General features: G+C 40.8%; 2 protein-coding genes across 2 annotated transcripts; both read left to right on the top strand.

The window, feature by feature from the left end:
• Window positions 1-751: 751 nt before the first annotated feature.
• On the top strand, window positions 752-1,702 carry LOC110565293 (olfactory receptor 2AG2-like). Its single transcript, XM_021662947.1, has one exon. It carries the CDS (start codon window positions 752-754, stop codon window positions 1,700-1,702), a length of 951 nt encoding a protein of 316 aa, XP_021518622.1.
• Window positions 1,703-19,412: 17,710 nt separating this feature from the next.
• LOC110565292 (olfactory receptor 2AG1-like) lies at window positions 19,413-20,363 on the top strand. Its single transcript, XM_021662946.1, has one exon. It carries the CDS (start codon window positions 19,413-19,415, stop codon window positions 20,361-20,363), a length of 951 nt encoding a protein of 316 aa, XP_021518621.1.

The raw sequence follows: 20,363 nt of genomic DNA, 5'->3' as shown, positions 1-20,363 counted from the left end.
CCAAGGGAAATAAATTTTGAAATTAAAATACACTGAGTTGTGACATGGAGAAATATTTATGGAAACACGCTTCCAAAACTTTAGCCTTCTCTCTTCAGTTTCCTCTGCCCAGTTCCATGAAAGTTATCAGTGCTTTTCCATTCATCTTGGCTTCTGCTGGCCATTTTCTAGAAAAAGCTTCTCTTCAGCTGACCCAGTATAAACTTTCTACTCCTTCTCTTTAAAGGATTAGAAGGAAAGGAAATTGAATAGACTAGAAGAGAGCATGAGTCTAGATTCAGAGGGAGGTAGACCCAGGATTCTGGTATTGCTACCTTACTTAATCCTGCTTTGTTTGTCTTCTTTGAAAGTTTCTAAACAGATGGATTTCAAATCAGTTTCCAGTGTCTTTGTTTAACATGGAGAGAGAAATTTTTTTCTTTATAAAAAATTATTTTGAGAATTTTACACATATTATATTCATACCCTCTCCAAACCTCCATGTCGTCTACAATCTTTCAAGTTCAAAGATGGTTTAATCTGTCTTATTCTTTACAATGCCTTACACAAAGAAAATTAATTCTTCATTGTAACAATGACTGACATTGTAACAATTGCTTTGTTTATAGTTGATGGTTTATCATAATTCAGAAAATAAAAATACATTGAATAATATTCCTGTTGGCCATCCGACAGAGACTTGCAATAATTTCTTATAATGGCTTTCACTGAGAATCCATTTCTTTCTAGGCAACTAAGGAGATCACTCAGAATGGAGCTCTGGAACTCGACCTTGGAAAGCGGCTTTATCTTGGTGGGGATTCTGGATGGCAGTGGCTCTCCTGAACTGCTCTGTGCCACAATCACAGCCCTGTACATGCTGGCTATGACCAGCAATGGACTGCTGCTCCTGGTCATCACAGTGGTTGACCGGCTCCATGTGCCCATGTACCTCTTACTTAGACAGCTCTCTCTCATTGACCTCCTCTTCACATCGGTTGTCACTCCCAAGGCTGTTGTGGATTTTCTGTTGGGAGACAACACCATCTCCTTTGGTGGCTGTGCTCTTCAGATGGCTCTAGCATTGATGCTAGGTAGTGCAGAGGACCTCCTTCTGGCCTTCATGGCCTATGACAGGTATGTGGCCATTTGTCATCCTCTGAACTACATGATTTTCATGAGTCCTAGGGTCTGTTGGATCATAGTGGCTACAACATGGATCCTGGCATCTCTGACTGCAGTAGGTCACACTGCATACACGATGCACTTCCCTTTCTGCATGTCCCGGGAAATCAGACACCTGCTCTGTGAGATCCTGCCTTTGCTGAAGCTATCCTGCTTAGACACCTCCCAGTATGAGCTCATGGTTTATGTGACAGGGGTGACATTCCTCTTACTCCCTCTTTCTGCCATTGTTACCTCCTACACACTCATTCTGTTTACTGTGCTACACATGCCCTCAAATGAAGGGAAAAAGAAAGCTCTTGTCACCTGTCTTTCCCACTTGACAGTGGTTGGCATGTTCTATGGAGCTGCCACCTTCATGTATGTCCTTCCCAGTTCTTTGCACAGCACCAAACAAGACAATATCATCTCTGTGTTTTACACAATTGTCACCCCAGCTCTGAACCCCCTCATCTACAGCCTGAGGAATAAGGAGGTTATTGGAGCTTTGAGAAGGGTCCTGGGCAGATACATGCTGCCAGAACACCCCCCTCTCTAAAGAAGATTCACTTTTGTTATTTCTTCTTCCAACCTAATTTTCATATTCACCAATTCTTTAACATTGTAAGTGTCTGAGATAATACATAAAACTTAAAAGTTTTTCCTTTATTTTCTACTGTGCAGTTAATGTATATAGAGGCCTTAATAGGTTCATTTTCTTGTTGGGAAGTATCTGGATAAATTAGGCATGGTTTGAGATTCACTTTCTAGTTCGATCCCAGGAAGCAGGGAGACAAACTGAGCAGTCCTCAGTAGCCTCTGAGCACAGTGCTCACTCTGATCTGTTTTCTTAGGTGTTAATAGCAAGAAATATGGACAGAAAATATTTTTGGTCTCTTTAGAAGAAAATAGTTTATGTAGAAAATAAAAGGTGTGTGATTCCATTTTCATACCTGATCTGGGAAATGCTCACGTTGATGGTACAAATGGTACAAACTGAAATTAGTATAGCACAAAGGATTAAAAATGGAACCTATGATTTCTTGTTGAAATGTTTAAGCAGGTCATTTTTAAATGAGGCCTAAAATTAACGGTGAAAAAATAAGTGAATAAAACATAATTAAAAGTATTTATGTTTTGAAAAGCTAGACATACAGTAATATTGAAATATATTATGTATATTGTTCAAAGTTTTGAAAAATAGAGTAGCCTTACCCAATCTATAGGCAGTCACTTTGTTTTGATGACGGTGTCCTTTGCTTTGCAGAAGCTTTTCAGTTTCATGAGGTCCCATTTATTGATTGTTACTCTTAGACCCTGTGCAGTTGGTATTCTGTTCAGAAAGTTTTCTCCTGTACCAATGAGTTCTAGGGTATTCCTCACTTTTTTTTCTAGCTGATTTAATGTGTCTGGTTTTATGTTGAGGTCTTTGATCCACTTGGACTTCAGTTTTGTGCAGGGTGATAAGTATGGATCTATTTTCATTTTTCTACATGTACACATCCAGTTGGACCAGCACCATTTGTTGAAGATGCTATCTTTTTTCCATTGTATGGTTTTGGCATCTTTGTCAAAAATCAGGTGTCCATAAGTGTGTGGGTTTATTTCTGGGTCTTCTGTTCGATTCCATTGATCCACCAGTCTGTTTCTATGCCAGTACCATGCAGTTTTTATAACTGTTGCTCTATAATACAGCTTGGGATCAGGGATGGAGATACCTCCAGAAGATCTTTTATTGTAGAGGATTGTTTTAGCAATTCTGGGTTTCTTGTTATTCCATATGAAGTTGAGAATTTTTCTTTCCAGGTCTGTAAAGAATTGTGTTGGCAGTTTGATGGGAATTGCATTAAATCTGTAGATTGCTTTTGGTAAGATGGCCATTTTTACTATATTAATCCTGCCAAGCCATGAGCATGGGAGATCTTTCCATCTTCTCATATCTTCTTCTAATTCTTTCTTCAGAGACTTGAAATTTTTTTCATACAAGTCTTTGACTTGCTTGGTTAGGGTTACACCAAGGTACTTTATGTCATTTGTGGCTATTGTGAAGGGTGTTGTTTCTCTAATTTCTTTCTCAGCCCTTTTGTCTTTTGTATACAGGAGTGCTACTGATTTTTTTGAGTTAATTTTGTATCCTGCCACTTTGCTGAAGGTGTTTATCAGCTGTAGGAGTTCCCTGGTAGAGTTTTTGGGGTCATTCATGTATACTAAATATCATCTGCAAATAGTGATAATTTGACTTCTTCCTTTCCAATCTGTATCCCCTTGATCTCCTTCAACTGTCTTATTGCTCTAGCAAGGACTTCCCTTTATCTGACAGAGGACTCATATCAAGTATATGTAAAGAACTAAAGAAGCTGAAAAGCAGCAAACCAAGTAATCCACTTAAAAAATGGGGAACAGAGCTAAACAGAGAATTCTCTGTAGAGGACTATCGAATGGCAGAGAAGCACTTAAAGAAATGCTCAGCCTCATTAGCCATTAGGGAAATGCAAATCAAAACAACCCTGAGATTTCACCTTACACCCATCAGAATGGCCAAGATGAAAAACTCAAGTGACAACACATGCTGGAGAGGTTGTGGAGAAAGGGGAACCCTTCTCCACTGCTGGTGGGAATGTAAACTGGTACAACCACTCTGGAAATCAATCTGGCGCTTTCTCAGACAACTAGGAATAGCGCTTCCTCAAGATCCAGCGATACCACTCCTATGTATATATCCAAAAGAGGCTCAAGTACACAAAAAGGACATTTGCTCAACCATGTTTGTAGCAGCTTTATTTGTAATAGCCAGAAGCTGGAAACAGCCCAGATGCCCCTCAACTGAAGAATGGATGCAGAAACTGTGGTACATCTATACAATGGAGTATTACTCAGCAATGAAAAATAAGGAAATCATGAAATTTGCAGGTAAATGGTGGGACCTGGAAAGGATCATCGTGAGTGAGTTGTCCCAGAAGCAAAAAGACACACACGGTATATACCCACTCATATAAACATACAACATAGAATAAACCCACTAAAATCTGTACATCTAAACAAACTAAGCAAAAGAGAGGACCCTAACTAAAATGTTCAATCCCCATTCAGAAAGGCAAAGAGGATGGACATCAGAAGAAAAAGAAAACAGGAAACAACCTAGGAACCTGCTACAGAGGGCCTCAGAAAGCCTCTGCCATGCAGACTGTCAAAGCAGATACTGAGCCTGACAGCCAACTGTCGGGCAGAGTGAATGGAATTTTATGTAAGAAGTGGGAAATAGTAAGAGCTGGAGAGGACAGGAACTCCACAAAGAGAGCAACAGAACAAGAAAATTTGAACACAGGGAACTTCCCAGAGACTCATACTCCAACCAAGGACTATTCATTGAGATAACCTAGAACCCTGACAATGCAGCCACTTCTGATGAGAACTGATAGACTAAGATCAGAAAGAAGGAGAGGAGGACCCCCCCATCAGTGGACTTGGGGAGGGGCATGCATGCAGAAAGGGGGGAGGGTGGGACCAGGAGGAGAGGAGGGAGGGGCTTATGGGGGGATACAAAATGAATAAAGTGTAATTAATAAAAGTTAAATAAAAAATTTAAAAGAAAGAAAAATAGGGTAGCCTTACAAGACCATTCATGGAGATAACCTAGAACCCCTGCACAGATGTAGCCCATAGCATCTTGGTCTCCAAGTGGGTGTCCTAGTAAGGGGAACAGGGACTGTCTCTGACATGAACTCAGTGGCTGGCATTGTCTTCCTCTGTAGCCTGGTAAATCTGCTCCCCAATCAGGAGGAGGTGATCAAAGAGCCAGCCATCTGAATTGATGTCAGAGACAGCCCCTGTTCCCCTTACTATGGTACCCACTTGGACACTGAGCAGCCATAGGTTACATCTGTGGCAAGGGTTCTAGGTTATCTCCATGCATGGTCCTTGGTTGGAGTACCAGTCTCAGAAAAGAACCCTGTGCCCAGATTTTTTGGGGTTGTTGATATCCTTGTGGAGCTCCTGTCCCCTCCAGGTCTTTCTAGCTTCCTCTTCTTACATAAGATTCCCTGCACTCTGCCCAAAGTTTGGCTATGAGCCTCAGCATCTGGTTTGATACACTGCTGGGTAGAGTCTTTCAGAGTCCTCTGTGGTAGGCTTCTGTCCTATTCCCTGTTTTCTCCCTCTTCCAATGTCCATCCCATTTGCCTTTGTGAATGAGGATTGAGCATCTTACCCAGGGTTCTCCTTCTTGCTTCTGTAGGTGTATAGATTTTAGTATGTTTACCCTATAGTATATGTCTAATATCTACTTTAAGTGAGTATATACCATGTGTGTCTCTCTGCTTCTGGGACACCTCACTTAGGATGATCTTTTCCAGTTCCTACCATTTGCCTGCAAATTTCATGATTTCATTGTTTTTAACTGCTGAGTAGTATTCCATTGTGTAAATGTACCACAATTTCTGTCTGTATCCATTCTTCAATTGAGGGAAATCTAGGTTGTTTCCAGCTTCTAGCTATAAAAAATACAGCTGCTATGAACATGGTTAAGCAAATGTCCTTGTGTACTTGAGCATCTTTTGGATATATGCCTAAGAATGGCATAGCTAGATCTTGAGAAAGCGCTACTCCTAATTGTGTTAATTATGTCTGAGTAAGCACCAGATTGATTTCCAACATGGCTGTACACGCTTACATTCCCACCACCAACGGAAGAGTGTTTCCCTCTCTCCACTTCCTCTCCAGCATGTGTTGTCACTTGAGTTTTTGATCTTAGCCATTCTGATGGGTGTAAGATGAAATATCAGGGTTGTTTTGTTTTGCATTTCCTTGATAACTAAGGATGTTGAGCATTTCTTTAAGTGTTTCTCTACTATTCGATATTCCTCTGCTGCAAATTCTCTCTTTAGCACTGTACTCCAGTGTTTAATTGGATTACTTGATTTGTTGTTGTTTAACTTCTTGAGTCCTTTATATATTCTGGATATTAGCCCTCTGTCAGATATAGGGTTGGTAAAAATCTTTTTCCAATCTGTAGGCTGTCGTTTTGTTCTGATGACAGTGTCCTTTTGCTATACAAAAGATAATTGCATTCTTATAAATAAAATTTTCTTTTTCTTTTTTTTTTTGAGACAGAGTTTCTCTGTAGCACTTGGCTGTGCTGGACTCACTTTGTAGACCAGGCTGGACTTGAAGTCACAGTGATTCACTTGAAACTACCTCCCTGGGTACAGGGATTAAAGGCATGCATCACCACATCCAGAAAAAAATAAAATTTTCTTATATTGTATGTTAATGTAATAAAAATTTCACTTTTTGGTTTAGCTTTCTTTTACTTAAATTCATAATACTTGTTGGGATATAGGTATAAGAAAATTTTTCTATTGAATTAACAGCCAAATAATAAACATTTTAAGTTTTCTGAGTATATTTTCTCAGGTACTGTATGACTCTGGGTCACAGACAAATATAAAATCAAATGTATTGCAATAAAACTAAAGAGATTCCCTGAACTTTGCCGAAGGTTCGGTTATGAGTATTAATATCTGCTTTGATACACTGCTAGGTAGAGTCTTTCAGAGGCCCTCTGCAGTAGGCCCCTGTTCTGTTACTTGTTTTCTCCTACATCCAATGTCCATCCCATTTGTCTATCTAAGTGAGGATTGATCATCTCACCCTGGGTTCTCTTTCTTGTTTATCTTCTTTAGGTGTATAGATTTCAGTATGTTTTTCCTATCTTATAAGTCTATATAAGTGAGTATATATCATGTGTGTCTTTCTGCTTTTAGGATACCTCACTAAGGATGATCGTTTCTCTGTCCCACCATTTGCCTGCAAATTTCATGATTTCTTCCTTTTTAGTTGCTGAGTAGTATTCCATTGTGTAAAAGTACCACAGTTTCTGTATCCATTCCTCAACTGAGGGACATCTGGGTTGTTTCCAGCTTCTGACTATTACAAATAAAGCTGCTACAAACATGCACGGAATCATTTGAAATAAGGGGGAGTTAGTAGGACCTGGAGAGGACAGGAGCTCCACAAGGACCAAATATATCAGGGCACAGGGGTCTTTTATGAGACTGTTTCTCCAACCAAGGACCATGTATGGAAATAACCTAGAACCCCTGCCAGATATAGCCCATGGTAGCTCAGTATCCAAGTGGATTCCCTAGTAAAGGGAACAGGAACTATTTCTGACATGAACTCAATGGTGGGCTCTTCAATCCCCCCTCCCTCACGAAGGAAGAGCAGCCTTTCTAGGCCACAGAAGAGGACTTTGCAGCCAGTCCTGAAGATAACCTGATAAGCTAGGGTCAGATGGAAGGGGAGGAGGACCTTTGCTATCAGTGGACTTGGAAAGGGGCAGGGAGGAGATGAGGGAGGGAGGGTGGGATTGGGAGGGGATGAGGGAGGGGGCTATGGCTGGAATACAAGTAAATAACATGTGATTAATATAAAAAAAAAATTATTATAAAAAAACTAAAGAGATGATTCACCACTTAAGAGTACTTGCTACTTTTGCAGAGAACTCAGATTTCGTTCCTAGCACCCACGTGGTAGCTCACAATCGCCCACACCACTGTCCCTGCTCTGACCTCTGTAGGTATGCATGTGGTGTACACCTGTACACGTGTGCAAGCACCCACATACATCAAATAAAATAAAGAAATCTAAAAATACCCAAAACCCTTATTCAGAAAAATAGGGAGATTCGATGTGATCTTGCCATGACATTAGTTATCCCATTTCCACAATTCAAATCAACAAATATTTACTTTCAGTGGTTTGGTAGGTAAGCCATTTTTTGTATGTATAAATCTCAGCTGAGACATGGAGTGGAAGATATGAGGTTTCTAAATGACACATAATTAGCTCCTGAAGAATATCAAGAATCTCCTTCATCAGCATCCAAACAGGAGAGATGTAATGCTTCTTTCACAGCATGTTTCTTGTTCATTGTGGTGCTCACACTCCATTTATTAAAACAACCATGTGACTCCACACACATACAAAGGGAGGCTGGAAAACGGGAAGAAAGAGAATCCAGAGGGGAGGATGACACACGATACTAGCAACATTTAAAATTTGTTTTAAGAAAATTCGTTTCTTTTCATTAGTATGGTAACCTTTGTTTTAAACATTTATCAGTTTCATCTAATGCCATGGTTATTCACTTCTTCCTTATTAACTTGATATGTTCTCATAAGATGTGCTAGTCTAACCACTGTTATCACTGAACTTATTTAGTCATATCTTAATCATTATAGCTTCAGCTGTGATGTATATTTCACTATTTTCTTAATCACTAGGTCTCTTGACTTTCTAGCATTATAAAGTTATTTTTTAAATGCATGTAAAATTTGAAAGTGGCTACTTTAATTCTGTAGGTTGTTTTTCAAAAATTAGCATTTAAAAAAGTTAATTATTTCTGACTAGGAATTTGGTGTATTTGTCTATTTCTTTGATAACTACACATCCACAAACTCACATATGTTTTGTGTTGTTTTAACAATTGTATTGAAGATATTTCTAGATTTTTCTAAAGCAAGAAAGATCATGGTCTATATAGGAAACAGCAGGAAGGACAATACAATGAGACTATTATGAAAATAAGAGGGCAGAGTTCAGGATTTCCATGTTTTTAATTGCGAGTAGTATTCCATAGTGTAAATGCACCTCAGTTTCTGGTGGGAAATAAAAAAGATCATACTGAGTGTGGTATCCCAGAAGCAAAAAGGCACACATGGTATATATTCACTTATAAGTGGATTTTAGACATATAATATAGGATAAACCTATTAAAATCTGTACACATAAAGAAGCTAAGCAAGAAGGAGGACCCTAGGTAAGTCCTCACTCAGAAAGACAAACAGATGGACATTGGAAGAAGGAGAAAACAGGAAACAGAACAGAAGCCTACCACAGAGGGCCTCTGAAAGACTACCCAGCAGGGTATTAAAGCAGATCCTGAGACTCATAGCCAAATTTGGGCAGAGTATAGGGAATCTTATGAAAGAAGAGGGAGATAGAAAGACCTGGAGGAGACAGGAGCTCCAGAAGGAGAGCAACAGATCCAAAAAAAAATTCTGGGCACAGGCGTCTTTTCTGAGACTGATACTCTAACCAAGGACCATTCATGGAGATAACCTAGAACCCCTGAAGAGATGTATCCCATGGCAGCTCACTGTCCAAGTGGGTACTGTAGTAAGGGGAACAGGGTCTGTCTCTGACATGAACTCAGTAGCTGGCTCTTTGATCACCTCCCCCTGACTAGGGAGTAGCCTTACCAGGCTACAGAGGAAGACAATGCAGCCAGTCCTGATGAGATCTGATGGGCTCAGGTCAGATGGAAGGGGAGGAGGACCTCCTTTATCAGTGTTGTGGGGGAGGGGCATTTGAGGAGATGAGGGAGGGAGGACAAGATTGGGAGAGAATGAGGGAGGGGTCTACAGCTGTGATACAAAGTGAATAAAATGTAATAATTAAAAAAAAAACAACGGAGGGCATAGTTTCAGAAAAATGGTGCAGGTTAGGCAGAAAGAAGATTACACACATTCATGGAACAGTGAAATGAACCAGCTTGTATTTAGAGAGGTCATTCTGTGTATTGGAGAGAGAACCGACCATATCAGGGGTAGAGGGGAATAAATAGGACATTTCGGCAAGGTGTTGCTGAGCAACAGATATGGATTTATGATGTTTTGGGCTGAAGAATAAGTGTGGAACGAGGGGAATGTGGAAAGACTGTAAGATGATTAGGTGTGTGGCATCCATTACATAGATGAAACCAGTAGAACTTACTTGCTGAGGAAATAAGGCAAAGAAGAAAACTACATAAACAGATAGATAGATAGATAGATAGATAGATAGATAGATAGATAGATAGATAGATAGTGTGCTTCTGTGTGTTAATTTCTTTACTTGTGTAGATTTTGATATTGACTTAGATGGAATTTAAAAAAAGAAAAAACACAGCTTTGATAGACAGCTAACTAGTCCTAAACCAGGAACAGTTGTGTAATGCGCAGTAGGCAACAAGGAGCTGAACGCAGTTAGGTTAGAGTGAGTACAAAGGGTAGGGTTTCAGGTGGAGTGAAAAGTGTGAAAAAAGATTTGTGAAAAGCGTTTGTGTGAAAAAGTAGCATGACCTGGTCTCTAGTTACAGAGGGTTGTATGGCTTCTAGATAGAATTAGCAGGGGATGAATCAAAACTGTGTTGTTGATTGCTTTTTCAATCCCCTTAGTCGTGATTACTAGTGAAATACTCAAGATTAATTTTTGCACATGCTCAGGCTTTTGTATAACTAGCCTACTAAGTTAGAAATCACTCAGGAAACTGTCTTGAGTCAGAAGAAAGGGAAATCCTTATCAGTTCCCTGTGGAACTTCCATACCCAGAAATAGAGAATTAAAAAGTAGAGAGCGAAATGAAGGAGGCAAACTAGTCGTGTGTGGTGTCTGGAACCAGAGAGAAGAAAGGTTGGGGGGGGGGATACTTAATTTGGAATTTCTTTAGAAGCCAGTGAAATAGGATACAGTCACTGGGGTAGAGGATGCCTCAAATAAGACTAGCACTAGTAAGAGTAGCAGAATAGATGAGAAAACAGAAAAAGCAAACACCACAGGGAGCTATTTAGCAGTGATGGGAATAGGAAGAAAGAAGTAAGGGGGCATGAAGGAAGAGTTAACCAAGATCAAGGGTACAATAAAAAGCCAAATGGAAACCTCTTATTCTGTAAGCCAACTACAATGGTTTATGCCCAAATGGTGCCTAACCAATAGTTGAGGGATATTAAACCAAAATCTCAATGCCGAGTAGGGAGCGTCTCCTTAAAAACTGGAACAGGGACTGTCTCTAACATGGACTGATTGGCCTGCTCTTTGGTCACCTCCCTCTGAGGGGAGAACAGCCTTACCAGGTCACAGAAGAAGGCAATGCTGCCACTCCTGATGAGACCTGATAAACTAGGATCAGAGGGAAGGGGAGGAGGACCTCCCTTACCTTATCAGTGGACTGGGAGAGGGACAGGTGGAGAAGAGGGAGGAGGGTATTGGGAGGGGAGGAGGGAAGAAAGTACAGGGAGGATGCAAAGTGAATAAAGTGTAATTAATAAAAATAAAAATAATAATAAAAAAACTGTTAGTCCAGGTGGTCTCAGATGTTCTCAAAACATCTGAGAACATCTGCTCACCAGAGCTAGTTGGTAAGAGCCTATTACTACAGATAGCACAGCTCACGGGTACAAGACACAGAAAAATCAAACTTTAACTGGACCAGAAGTTTACATTTTATTGTACAACTTAAGTAGTGACAGCGGTGCAGTGCAGGGTTCCGGGTTTTCCGAGATCTGTTTCATAACATGGATTCCATGTCTAATACTATAAGCTAAGTTAAAAATACATGACTAAGGGACTAGAGAGCTGGTTTTTGGTTAGAAGCATCTATTCTTGCAGAGGACCAAGATTCAATTCCCAGCACCCACACGGTAGCTCACAACCTTCTGTTGCTTCAGTCCCAAGTGAGCTAACATCCTCTTCTAACCTCCATAGGCAATAGGATTTCAAGATAGTGCACATACATGCTTGCAAACAAAATATTCATACACATAAGTAATAGAATTTTAAAAGCCCGTGGCAGAGGAGATGCTAGACCCTAGGTAGAAATTCCCTACTGTTGTTTAGACAAGTTGTCACAGTACTAAGCTGCCCATGAAATACTTAGACTTTTGTCCAAAGACAAGTGCTTCTCTCAGTCTTGGAGAAACTGCTCTCTGCAATGAAAGGCAGTGAGTGTAGAGATGCATGGCTGTTCAAGACTTTGAGAGTAAGTGAAAGCTGAGGGATCAGCCCTCAATGGGACAGTAGTGCTACCCCTCCTTCTAACTCTTCGGGAACAGTGCAGAAGAGTAGGCAGGAAGAACGTAAGACTAGGAAGAGAGACAGATGAATACTGATGAATTCAAATAAAGGAGCAGCATTCGGTTGTGTACCTGCTAATGAGCTAACCATGCTCCTATGAAGAGCAGCAATAGATCGCTCGTTAAACTCAGCGGGCCACAAACAAAACAAAAAGCCACTAGTCTGTGGAAAGGACTTGTTGGGGGATGATAAGGATAAATATGAGAAAAAAGGGTTGTGGTTGATGGAACTAAGAATTACTATATATTTATGTATGAAACAAAAGAACAAAATGTAGGTGCTGGTTTTTCAAGTACGACTTTATTTGGGGGTTCCTTAAAGCTTATACCTCCCTTCCAACTCTCCAACCTAGGTAGGATTAAAAAAAAAAAAAAAGAAAGAAAGAAAGAAAGAAAGGGGACATTGCCCTCTTTACTTCTTCCTGCTGGGTATGTCCGTAGGAGTCTTTTGCAGCAATGCCAATATGTTTGTCAGGAAATCCAGAGGTCTAGCCAGCAAGCCAGCAAGCAGTCCAACAACTCCAAGCTGCCGTGCCTGCTTCCTCTGGGCTATCATATTTACACCCCTCAAAGTCCTCAGAATTCAACTAATTCCAGCTGGCAAGGACTACACGCTGCACAGGACAATTGACAGGTGTGGGCAACCTAAAACCCCCCAATTGGGATTATAACAAAAGCATGTTCACATATCACAAACCAAAACATCCACAACAACAAAATTAAAAAGGAAAAAAAAGGAAAGTAGAACTTCCTTGAGACTGAGTTAATGTGAATAGATAATCAGTAGAGAAAAAGTGGAAATAAATTTATTTTGTGATATTTCTTTTACTAACAGAGAAGTTGAAAAAACTTGAACCAATAATTGAAAGAAATGAGGTTGCTGGGGCAATCAGAATTCATTTATACATATATATATATATATATATATATATGCATATACACACATATAGATATATATTTCCTTTTGGCTTTTCAAGACAGGGTTTCTCTGGGTTAACAGCCCTGGCTATGCTAGAACTTGCTCTGTATACCAGGATGCCCTCAAACACACAGACACCCACCTGCCTCTGCCTGAGTGTTGGGATTAAAGGCTTGTGCCACTACACCTGGCTATATTTATATATTCATAATTATAGTCAAGGTCAATTAAAGAAAACTTCAGGAGGAAATTACTATAAAGGGGAAAAATTTTGGGAAAGTAAATGAAATTTAAAGCCAAGAAGAGATTAGCCATTGATAGTTGTAATGAAAGAAACCAATGTATCCCATTGAAACAGGTGCAGTTGGTTAGAGACTCAAACAGGAAGGAAAGAGAGGGGAGAGGGGTCTTCAGTTGAACACTGTTTAAAATGAAGTATGGGACTGTTGTCAGTTAAAACCAAAGGTATAAATTATTTATAAAGGGGGGAACATGAGAAGGTCTGGGAACTATAACAACATGGTTTCTCTATGCAGAAGAGGAGATAGAAAAGTTTTAAGAGCCAGAGTTGGTAGGAGACTCCAAAGAACACAACAGGGTTGATCACCTGTGAACTCACAGAGACCATGACACCAAGCACAGGACATGCACAATTTAAGCCAAGAAAAAAAAAATCTCAGAGATTGGGAAGTGGGGTAGAAAGTTCTACCCGTAAGCCAGGAGCTATTTGCGACTGACAAATGTTAGGAAAACAACAACAACAACAAAAAAAAAAAAAAAAAAAAAGAGTTTTTTTCAATGACACTTCAGGGAAGGCCCAGTGCTCAGGAGTAATTTGCCAACATGAAACAGACACCATGGTTCTGTGTGTTCTCATTTTGGTTTGTTCTTTTGTTTTCCTTAGTTTGTTGCTTTGGGTTTGGGTTTGTTGTTTTGTTGTTGTTGCTGCAGCTTCTGGTAGTAGTGTGTGTGTGTGTGTGTGTGTGTGTGTGTGTGTGTGTGTGTATGGGTGTGTGTGTGTCTCTGTGTGTGTGTGTGTGTGTGTGTGTGTGTATAAAAGAGATAGGGAGACAGAAAGAGCAGAGACAGAGAACATGAAGGTGGATAGGTAGGGAGGTAGAAAGAGTCTGAGGATCTAGGAGGAGTTGGGGAAGAGAAAGAATATGATCAACATATATTGTATAATATTTTTTTAAAAATCCAATAAATATGCAAAAGGAAATTTCAGAAAGGAAAGAACTATACTCATTAAACAAACTCCCTAAAACCTACAGAGCTAAGAGACTTGTAAATTTGGGCATGATGATGCAGATGATGTTTTAGGGACAAATATCAGGCACGGAGCAGACACAGTATTAACAGAATCTGAAAATCACAACAGGAAAAAACTTAATCAGGAAGGGTATATCTGCCAGCAGACTTTACATTGCTTCTACAGCATTTGTGCTGGCATCTTTGTAATCAACAAGTGCATGCTTGCATTTTATTTTCTTTTTTGTTTGTTTGTTTCTTTCTTATTTTTTATACTAATTACAGTTTATTCACTTGTATCCCAGCTGTAGCCCCCTTCCTCCTCTCCTCCCAATCTTACCTTCCTTCTCTCATCTCCTCCCAAGCCCCTCTTCAAGTTGACTGATAGGGAAGGTCCAACTCCCCTTCCATCTGATCCTAGCTTATTAAATCTCACCAGAACTGGCTGCATTGTCCTCCTCTGTGGTTTGGCAAGGGTGCTCCCTTCTTGGGGGGGGAGGGGTGTCAAAGAACCAGCCTCTGAGTTCACTTCAGAGACAGTCCTTGTTCCCATTACTAGGGAAATCAAATGAAGACTGAGCTGCCATGGGCTACATTTGAGCAGGGGTTCTAGGTTATATCCATGCATGGTCCTTGGTTGGAGTATCAGTCTCAGAAAAGACCCCTGTGCCCAGATATTTTTGTTCTGTTGCTCTCCTTGTGGAACTCTTGTCCCCTCCAGGTCTTACTATCTCCCCCTTCTTTAATAAGATTCCCTGAACTCTGCCCAAAGTTTGGCTATGAGTCTCAGCATCTACTTTGATACACTGCTGGGTAGAGTCTTTCAGAGGCCCTCAGTCACTCAGAAAGACAAACGGGATGGACATTGGAAGAAGACATTTAATTTTCTTAAAAGTTGAAAATTAAAAGCTGTTGAGTCTCCAGGAGCTGTTTTCCAGTACTTTCTAGAGAAACGACTGAGACCAGAGGATGAGAATGCAGAAAGAACTGGGTGAGAGGGGAGAATGTCCTGATCTAGAGCAGTGAGGGCTGCAGCAGGTGTGTGCACAGGGGGACGTGCATAGGAGAGGAGAAATGAAATATGATAGAACAGAAAATACAAGAGAAATTTCAAAAAATCAGTTTTGATGCTACTTAGAGATCAGTGAAGGAAGATATGGTATCAGCCCATACATAAGAAGCCCAGGAGAAAGAAGACAGTGGGGCCCTCACAGCAGAAGCAAGACACCTTTGTTTCCGATAGAGGCTGTACAGTATTCCCTTGATGCTTATGACAGTTTCTAGGACACTGTCTTTAGTCATGGGGCTCCTGAACAAAGCCAAGTGGGCCTGAAGGTGTTCAGAAATCAAAGTCAGTTTAAAGGGTTAGGTATGCAGAAGTACCCGGCAAGGGGGAATATGCGTGAGAGGATTCATTATGTCTGCTTTCCATGGGCAGCATTTTCAGGGACGGTCGCTTGGGATGAAGACTGTCAAATCTCCCTCAGGACAAGAATAGTGTTTGTTGTTGCCCCAGGGACGATGAAGCGCAGTTAGTCTTCTGCACAGCTTTATCCCTCTTTCTCCAAAGCCCTTCTGTCCTTATCTTACATCACAAACCCTTGCAGGAAAGGAGATATAAAAGTCAGTTTGTGAACTTACCTCTATCAGAATTGATGATTGTTTTCTTAATGACAACCAATAGAATGATAAACAATGATTTGATGGTAGCCAGATGGAATCTCAGGGTAGTCTTGACCTACATTTCACTGATATCTGTGAACACTGAATGCTAATCCTCCTGAGATAATGTTTTTTTTTTTTTTTACAGGGCTCAGAAATGTCTCTTAATTTGGAGAGTAGATGAGAACCATTCTGACAGATTCAGCCTCTCTCTTCTTCAGGATTCTCCACTAAATCTCAGCTTACATTCATGTCCGTCACAAAGAAGAGCAACCAGCAGTGGGATGACTGAAGGACCATAGGAATCACAAATGTAGTGACGGCCACAGCCACTGGCATTGTGAAGTTCTTCAGCTCAGAAAGGACCCCACAGCACTTGGAATTGTCTGCAATCTGAGCCCTTTGGAGTTGGAGGTAAGGGCTCTGTCTCTGATGTAGTCAAGATGTGCGGTCAAAAGCACACTGTTCTGTTTTGGACTCCTCTGGCGTCAGAGCACATTGTTCTTACATTTGTAGACACCTGGGATCATTCTTACCCTCTGGCCACAACTGACCAGAATTCCTCAGACTGAGTTTCTAATAAATTGTTAGTGTTTAATTTTGCTTTATCTGAATTTTTTTTTATTTTATTTCTAGAGTCCAATGTGGACTCAGGATGAATTGGACCTCAAAACAGGGCTATCTAAATACTATTTTAAGTTCCTCACATGCCTGATTTACACTGAAAGTGACACAGAAAAGCTAGTTGAAACCAATTTTTTAGAAAATGAGTACGTGAACGCTGATACAGAGAAACACTTAGGTAAAAGCGTTTTCAAATTATAGCTTTATCTGCTTAAGTTCTTCTGCCTGTTTCCATGAAGCACGATGGTGTTTATTCCACCCTCTGCTGAATCTCTTGCTGTGAGGTCCCCATACTGCCAAGCTGGTCTACAGAAATGGGCTGTCTCTCTTTCTGATAGAGCGTGCACGTCAGTGAAGGCAGAGAAAAGGGACAATGAAATGAAAAGAAGAGAACGCATGTCTTGACTTAATAGGAAGTGGCAGGCAGGCAGGTTCTGTGGTCCTGGTGACTTCTTAACACTAGCCCATTTGTTTCCTCCTCTTTGAAACTTTATCTTCCCCATCTTATTTCTCTAGTCACACATCTTCTATTAAAGTGTGTGTGTGTGTGTGTGTGTGTGTGTGTGTGTGTATTTCTCTGGAAGTTTTAGGACAGTGTGGTTGACAAATCCAGTTCTAGGCCAGAGTTACATAGTGAGACTCTGTCTCAAAAAACAAATTGGTATTTGAAGTCTTTTATATATATAACAGAAACCCTGTTCATAATTGGCCTTAGTTATGCATTTTTGTTTATTTTTATATTTTAAAGATTATATATATGTCAGAGTGTCTCCCGAGTGAGTACAGGTCCCAGTGCAGGCCAGAAGAGGGTGTTTGTTCTTCTGCAGTTGGAGTTTCAGGTTGTCTGGAGCTGTTTGATGTGAGTTCTGGGCCCTAAATTCAGGTCCTCTGGAAGAGCAACAAGCACTCTTAATGGCTCCCTTTTCTTCTTTTAATAGGCAAACACTGTTTCTTGCAGACGGTGTTTCTGAGGTATGACCTGTGCATTACCCTAGAGTCAAGCACAGTCCCTGATGTGTGGTGATCATTTTGACTGTGTGAATGAAATGGAGTAGAGCACATTGACTTGCCATGTCTGGTTCTTAGGGCTGTATCATTTAAAAGATATGATCTGCCATAAGCATGAAGAAAAACTCAGAGTACAGGAGCAATGCTATAAAAACAGAGAAGAAATGAATCTTCCTTTTATCTTCTGGACTGTTTCCTGCCATACAACTATAAAATATGTGCAATCATACAATGTAGATGCTGTCTAAGACACACACATGCACACACACACATGCACATAGACACTTTATGTCATTCCTTTCTCAACTTTTTCAAACAGAAATTTCATATGAATTCAGAGTTTGGCAGTTTTTTTCCACATACTTCTAAGATTTTTGAGGACAGGAAAGCATTTTCCATGCTCAGACTGATGTTCTGAATCCCAGCAATGTTATAACTTGGGACCTTTCCAACAGCATTTTTCATTAACTCTCTCCATTTATTATATAGTAGAAAGACAAAATCTTCAATTAGCTAATTTTGTGTTTCTGGCTCCTCTTTCCTAAGTATATTATCATTGTCTTTAAATGAAAAAAAAAATCTTTCATTTTGGTCATACCAATTTCTCTTTAAGATAAAATCATGCTTGATTATTGTCACTTTAGAATTTGCCACCCTCCCAAAAAAACAAGCAGTATGCTCAATTAGTAGAGGGAGGTATTTGAAGAGCAAAAGAAAGCTAATGATATAAGAACTCAGGTAAATGGAATAAAATTTCAAAGCTTCTTTATGAATCAAACTTAAAAGTTTGGAATGTAGTTTTTCTTGTGGAGCATCTCTCACTTCCAGTTCCTTTTCTCTTTCCTCCCACTATTCCTCAAGAATCTCTGGCATCAACCAATGTTTAGCTGAGCCTCAGCATCTGTTTTGAGGCACTGTTGGGTAGAGCCTCTCAGAGGACAACTCTGACAGGCTCCTGTCTGAAAGCTTAGCAGAGTGTCCTTCATATTTTCAGGGATTGGCACTCTCCAATAGGGTGGATCTTTGATTGGGCCAGGCATCAGTTGGGCATTCCTTCAATCTCTGATCTATCTGCTCTATCTTTATCCAAAAACATCTCATAGGCAGGGCCCAGAAGGGTTTGCCAAAACTGAAGCGTCCACCAAGGACCATGTATGAACTGGACCTAGGGTCCCTACAAAGATGTAGCAGATGGACAGCTTAGGCTTCAAGTGGGTTGTCTAATAAGGAAAGTGGGGACTCATCAGACATAAACTCCCTTTCTAGATTTTAGATCACTTTCCCCTGGTAGGACCACCTTGCCAGGCCACAGGGGAAGAGGACACATTCAGTCCTGAAGCAACTTGATGAGCTGGATAAGAAAGGGAGCCCCCCTTTTCTGAGGAAAAGAGGAGGTGGGAAGGGGGAGGGATAGAGGGTGGGACTGGGAGGGAAGGAAGGAAGGAACACAAGGATGTAAGGTGAATAAAACAAATGAGAAAAAAAGAAACATAAGAATTGAATAAAATTTAAAAAATTGAATTGTAACCACAAGTAGACTTTGACCAGAAACAGCATTTAAGTCAATGCTTGTTCATCTGTGATTGTGGAGATAGACATGCTTACATGTATTTACACAGATATTTGTCTATAAGTATTGTATTGCTACATTTAAAAAGTATCTATAATTTTTCAATGCTCAAAGTTCTTTTAACCCATGTTATTCATATTATAGGTGTGTCAAGAGTGAATAAAAACATTCTGATATTCACAATCCAGACCATTAACTTAGCTAATGAAGGAATAATGCATTATAAAGTACTCCTGTTGACGACTCCACAATGACCTGCAATAATTCTAAGTGGTGTGAACTCCCTTAGAAAGGCTTCCACTAAGAATATATCTACTTCCAAGCAACCAAAGAAACCACACAGAATGGAGCTCTGGAACTCCACCTTGGGAAGCGGCTTCATCTTGGTGGGGATTCTGGATGACAGTGGCTCTCCTGAACTGCTCTGTGCCACATTCACCGCCCTGTACATGCTGGCTATGACCAGCAATGGACTGCTGCTCCTGGTCATCACCATGGATGCCCGTCTTCATGTGCCCATGTACTTCCTGCTTGGGCAGCTGTCTCTCATGGATCTTCTCTTCACTTCAGTTGTCACGCCCAAGGCAGTCATAGATTTTTTGCTCAGAGACAACACCATCTCCTTTGAGGGTTGTGCCCTGCAGATGTTCCTGGCACTGACACTGGGAGGGGCAGAGGACCTCCTTCTGGCCTTTATGGCCTATGACAGGTATGTGGCCATTTGTCATCCTCTGAACTACATGATCTTCATGAGGCCAACCATCTGCTGGCTCATGGTGGCTTCATCGTGGATACTGGCAGCCCTGATGGCCCTAGGATATACCACCTACACCATGCAGTATTCCTTCTGCAAATCCCGGAAGATCAAACACTTGCTCTGTGAGATCCCTCCATTGCTGAAGCTGGCCTGTGCAGACACCTCCACCTATGAGCTCATGGTTTATGTGATGGGTGTGACCTTCCTTATTCCTCCTCTTGCTGCCATCCTGGCTTCCTACTCACTAATTCTGTTCACTGTGCTCCACATGCCCTCAAACGAGGGCAGACAGAAAGCCCTGGTCACCTGTTCCTCCCACCTGACTGTAGTTGGGATGTTCTATGGGGCTGCCACATTCATGTATGTCCTGCCCAGTTCATTTCACAGCCCCAGGCAAGACAACATCATTTCTGTGTTTTATACAATAGTCACCCCAGCCCTGAATCCCCTCATCTACAGCCTGAGGAACAAGGAGGTCACTGGGGCTTTAATAAGGGTTCTGGGAAGATATATTCTTCAAGCACACCCCACTCTCTAG

This window comes from Meriones unguiculatus, chromosome 14 (genome assembly GCF_030254825.1).
Source record: "Meriones unguiculatus strain TT.TT164.6M chromosome 14, Bangor_MerUng_6.1, whole genome shotgun sequence".
NCBI lineage: Eukaryota > Metazoa > Chordata > Mammalia > Rodentia > Muridae > Meriones > Meriones unguiculatus.
This window is presented reverse-complemented; position numbering and strand designations above follow the sequence as displayed.

Excerpts from the sequence above, each read along its gene's own strand:
- LOC110565293 (XM_021662947.1), top strand. The coding sequence starts at position 752 with ATGGAGCTCTGGAACTCGACCTTGGAAAGCGGCTTTATCTTGGTGGGG.
- LOC110565292 (XM_021662946.1), top strand. The coding sequence starts at position 19,413 with ATGGAGCTCTGGAACTCCACCTTGGGAAGCGGCTTCATCTTGGTGGGG.